This window comes from Chinchilla lanigera, unplaced genomic scaffold (genome assembly GCF_000276665.1).
Source record: "Chinchilla lanigera isolate Chin_1 unplaced genomic scaffold, ChiLan1.0 scaffold00048, whole genome shotgun sequence".
Taxonomy (NCBI): Eukaryota; Metazoa; Chordata; class Mammalia; order Rodentia; family Chinchillidae; genus Chinchilla; species Chinchilla lanigera.
The window spans coordinates 1,009,826-1,014,680 of NW_004955449.1; the positions used below are offsets into that span (position 1 = coordinate 1,009,826).

The 4,855-nt window shown below is 53.0% G+C and overlaps 1 protein-coding gene across 1 annotated transcript; it reads right to left on the bottom strand.

Annotated features, from left to right (window-relative positions):
- Nucleotides 1–1,530: 1,530 nt before the first annotated feature.
- LOC106149548 lies at nucleotides 1,531–4,001 on the bottom strand. Its single transcript, XM_013518690.1, has 2 exons — nucleotides 3,627–4,001; nucleotides 1,531–2,545 (listed from the first exon to the last, which is right to left on the bottom strand). The coding sequence occupies exons 1-2, from the start codon at nucleotides 3,999–4,001 to the stop codon at nucleotides 2,090–2,092; spliced, it is 831 nt and encodes a 276-aa protein (XP_013374144.1). The 3' UTR covers nucleotides 1,531–2,089.
- Between the last annotated feature and the right edge of the window lie 854 nt (nucleotides 4,002–4,855).

Consider the following 4,855-nt stretch of genomic DNA (forward strand, 5'->3'; position numbering starts at 1 on the left):
ATCACCAGAACCAGCATGCCAGGCAGGAGTGGGAGTAAGAGGTATAGGAGCCCGTAAAAAAGCATTTATCTGACCTGTCCTCCTACCTGCCTTTATTTATTTATTTGCTAAGCCACAGAGCTCCCTTTTTGAATCATTTGAGCAATTAATTATGCTTTTCATTTGCATGATCTACACTAGAGCAGTGATTATCAGGTCAGCACGATGTGGGAGTTGGGGAGATACATTAATAGCTTGAATTAAAAAGGGAAAAAAAAAGCTGCCCTTGGAGTCTCAGTGCCAGCCATGAGCAAGGGCGAAAGGAGCCCAAGACAGTCCATAGTGCCTGTTGAGTCTTGTGAATCCCTTCCACAGTTGGAGTTTGTCAGTGTGAGTGAAAATGAAATGCAGCCTTTGATTAGAAGAAATCTTTTATAGTTAACATATATTTGTATCTTAAAAAGCACCAGCATCGAGATCAAATGGATCAAGAAAATTAATTGAAAATTGAAGAACTCTCCTACAATTTCAGTTAAGCTTTCATTTAATATTTGTTCTATAATGCCCTCCCTCATTTCAACCCAACCCTTGCAAATAAAAGAGCCAGAAGAATCAATAGGCCAAGGGGACTTTCATCTTTTTTTTTTTTTTTTTTTTGTATTTTCCTACCTCAGAGGTATTACTGCTATTTAGAAGTTGTAGGAGATGCCTTCTTGCCTGTGTAAAGTCTGCTGGAGAAATCCAACACCTCTAGTCTATTAAGTACAGTCCAAACATTTGGTACACAACTAATTCTGTATTGCTAGATGTAGCTTGTCTGGGCCATATATTTTAAGCTTGCCTTGATCTGCTTATCTGAACCAAAAATGCATTAACAATTAAAGGGAAGACTGGTGTGTCAAAGGAAGGAAGGTGACTGTAGACTGTGTGATGATTTTAATGACTGCAATTATTGGAAGATTATTCAACAAGCATCATAGATTTGTTTACTGCATTACTAGGAAACTATGGGGGGCCTATTGGGCTTGGGGTTGTACCTTCCTCTCTCCTTCATCAACCACCAAGGAGGGATCTTAGACCTAAGCAAATGTGGCATTCAGTGCTGGCTTTCTTCTTTTAAAGAGCATCTCTACCAAAGTGATGCACATTTTGTTATCTCAGCCAACTCTAATGGAACCATTCTTGGAGACATTAAAGGACCTTTTCACATAAATCCTGAGCTAATGCCAAGAAAAGCCAAAGGCCAGTTGATTCCATTCTGGTCACTGGACATCTACTCCAGTCAGGGTATCAATTTCTTCAGTTTTACCACCTCCTAGGCAGCTTTTGAGGAGGCTCCTAACTTCCAACTTTTTCCTCCTCCCTCCAGGGGTTGGAGAAGGCACCACACTGCGAGGAGGTAACAAGCATTGTTCCTCCAGGACTCTCCCCAAGAAAGTTTGGCCCTTCCTTCCTTCCTTCCTTTCCTTCCTTCCTTCCTTCCCTTCAACACATCCTTCCCTCCATATTATTTCTTCTTGACACTGTTAGAAATCAGTAAAGATTACGGGCATACTAGTTTGTAACTAGGGAAGTTTTTTTTTTTTTTTTTTTTTTTTAAATACAAATGTGAGATAGAACTACGGAACACTCCTTGTCTGGTATTAATTAAATGACCCTCAGTCCACAATAATCAATAAATTGCAGCTTGGGCTAATTCATTGGTCATCAATGAATTACTGGTTTGGAAGTGATATATGAAAAAAGGAGGGGATAGTAAATACCACATTAGAATCCTTTCCTCCCTCTTCCACCCCAGGAGATGAGACAGGAGGGACTGGGCCATCCTGGGGGTTGCTCTGGGTTCCATAATGGCCCAGTTTCAAGCTCAAGGTGGACTTGGTCAACTCTCCGAACCGGCCCTCTTCAAACGTGAGCCTGCAGGCTTCTGCAAGTGGCAATTAGGAACCTATTACAAGCCATTAGATTGATCAATGTACCTTAAACAATGCGAATGATTTATAGGGCTGACTTATGTGGGGAAGAAAGAAAGAGGTGGGGGAGGACTGCTCCTTATCCTTTACATCCGTGGCGCCGTGGTGAAGAGCAGCATCCAGCCCCTGTCCACAGCTCAAAGCCGCCGGAGTGATTTATTTGGAAAAGTTTTCAAGCAAAGACACAGGTTCCCCGGCTCGTCCGGAGGGTGGCGAGATGCATGTTCTTTACCTCTCTTTCTTCGCTCTGAGGAAACCGGAGGACGACCCAGGCCTAAGCAGAGTTGCCGAGGGTCACGCAGACGCCACTCCCCTCGCGGAGGACCTCGCCAGCAGAGGTCCCAGCTGCCTCCCTGTCCGACTCTGTCCCCGGAGGCCGGGACGTGCTTTACACATTTGTTTAGCGGAGTGCTGGAGAGCTGTGTGGCCTCCTCATTACCGCTGGAACACACAACCATTAGCCCTTGAAGTTTCTGGCGAGACTTGGGGAGGAGCAGCGCCCAGGCTCCGAGAGCTAGATGACGCGGGGTGGGGAGGGAGGGGACTCCGCAGAACGGAACTCTTCGCCGCCGGGGCCTGCTCCTCCGGCTAATCTGTGTGGCGAAGACAAAATTACCGCAGAGCCGAGCGATCAAAGCTGGCCCCCGCCCTCGCGCCCCGCCCTCCTGCCCGGCCCAGAGTCTCTTTGCAGCAGACTCTCGTGGGTCTTCTCACCACGAGGAAACCCCTGCCAGCTCTTCCAGAGCCTGCAAGGAAAGGACGGGCGCGCTTTCCCCGTCCCGGAGGAGGATTCCCTTTGTCTCACCCCTCCTCGGCGCCTCCAGCTCTGAAACAGAGGAGGGGGCGATTATGCACCCCCCCAACTCTGCTTCTCTTCCTCCACCCTCCTCTCCCCGGATCTCCCCGCCTCGCTCCTCGGGTCCCCCAGATCCTCTTATTGCCCCACTTTCTCCTGGCTCCTGCTCCTAGAGCCTGGTCAGGCACTGTTGATTTCCTGGCCTTGTTTGGCGGGAAAGAGCTTCGTCCTGGCTTGTTCTTGGGCGTCTGGGACAAATCCTTTTGTTTGTGTCTAAATGTGGCGAAGGAAGCATTCCGGGCTGGTGACAGGGGCAGAAGGAAGAGGGAAAGACTAGAGGAACGATACGTGGCTTTGCAGTCTGTATGAAATGGGAGCCCCGGATTTGGAGACCCTTCCAGGTGGACCATGATTTCTCTCAAACACAACTGCTCTCATCTGTCCTTTATTACCTAGGTCCCACTTTACTGAGCTCTCTCTGCGGTTGATTCCTTTCAATCCCTTCCTGCCTGGGATCTCTCCTCCGGCCCTACAGTGCAGTGAGAGATGAGAAAGGTGGCTTATAAGATTCCTCTCAAGGACCCAAACATCCTGTGACATCCCCAGAGAGAGGCCTGCCCTGGGTCATGTCCATGTTTTCCTGATTTCAGCCGCTCTAGAGCCCAACCCTAGCAGGCTGGCCACACTGACCAGTGTCACATTCATGCTCTTTTGCAATCCAACTAGACTCCTACAGCCTGACTCACTTGCTGGAAAGCTGAATGGAGGGCATAGGTGGGGTTGAGCGGGGCTCCACACGCTTTAGGCACGTGCGCCTCCTCCTAGCTCCCTGCCCGGCTCCCACAAGTAAAAGGCACACTGATCACACACACACTCACCAGGTACAGCCAGCAGCGTCCGTGCTCCTTCCCAGCCAGGGATCCGCAAGCGAGGCTGCCTTGAGGCAGGTGACATCGCTGCGGGGAGGCGGGCTCAGAGCTCCAGATGCCTCCCTGGGAGCGGGGGTGGGGGGTGCTCCGCTCCCTCAAAACCAGCTGCGAGCCTCCCGGGCCGGGTGGCTGGGGGCCGGGACGCGGCTGGGCCTCCCCTGGTCCCTGCCCCGCCTCCGCGCCGCTTCCCGCTGTCCCCCGCGCTCCGGTGGCCGCGGCCGCAGTCCCCGAGCGCCCCTGCTCGAGCCGCCTGCCGCTCTCCCGCACGCCTTCCAGAGGCTCTGCTACATCTGGGATGCGTTGCCCCTTAATCGTCAGCCCCATTCTTGTGATCAAGTGAACACTGCTAATCTCTACATGAATTGTTTAGGTAAATAGAGCCTACGTTTAATCAATATGCAGGGCCTCAGCCTGCGCAGCGCCAAGTAACTTAAGTCAACGGTGAAGATTTTAGTGTGTGCGTAATTACAGAGCACGCGGAATCTTCGCTCCAGCCTAATTCCACATCTTTTCTCCGACCCAGGGAGCGGGAGGAAGGAACGGGAAGGAATCTCCACCCTCTGAGGGGTCGGGGCTGGCAACTTCGGGGCAGGAAAAGAGCCTCTTGGCCACATGCCGCGCTCCCGGCCCGCGCCCTCCCGAAGCGAGCCGCGGGTCCTGGGCCCCGCGACCCGACTGGGGACAGCTGCGGACCTCGGAGCCGCACGATTCAGAGCTCGGCAACCCCTCCCCGTGGCTTCCGGACCCCTCCCCCCAAATTTGTCGCAGCGAGGAGGGGGTTCTCCACTCTGCGGGTCCCCGCCCGGCCGGAAGGCTGGAGGCGGGCCCCGGAGGCGGGGTGCCCCGTGCTCGCGACGCCCCGGCCCCCCGCTTGGCTCACGCTTCCTCCCAGCCGGTGCCGAGGCGCGGCTCCTCGCTTTGGAGTGGGGGCGGGGACCTCGGAGATTGCCATGCTTGGGCGCGCAGAGACCGGGTTATTTGCGCTTCCTCTTAAATAGCTATTGTTTCCTAATTAAGAAGACCTTCGCCCAGCACGTGAGGAGGGATCAGGGGTTCGCAGCAGGGGGTGGGCGGTGCGCTTCAGCTAGGTAGGGTCGGAGTGGGCTCCTTACTGAGGCTTGGCTCGGGGATTGGCCTCGGAGTGAGGCTCTCTGGGCCTCGGTGGCGAAAGGGTTAGC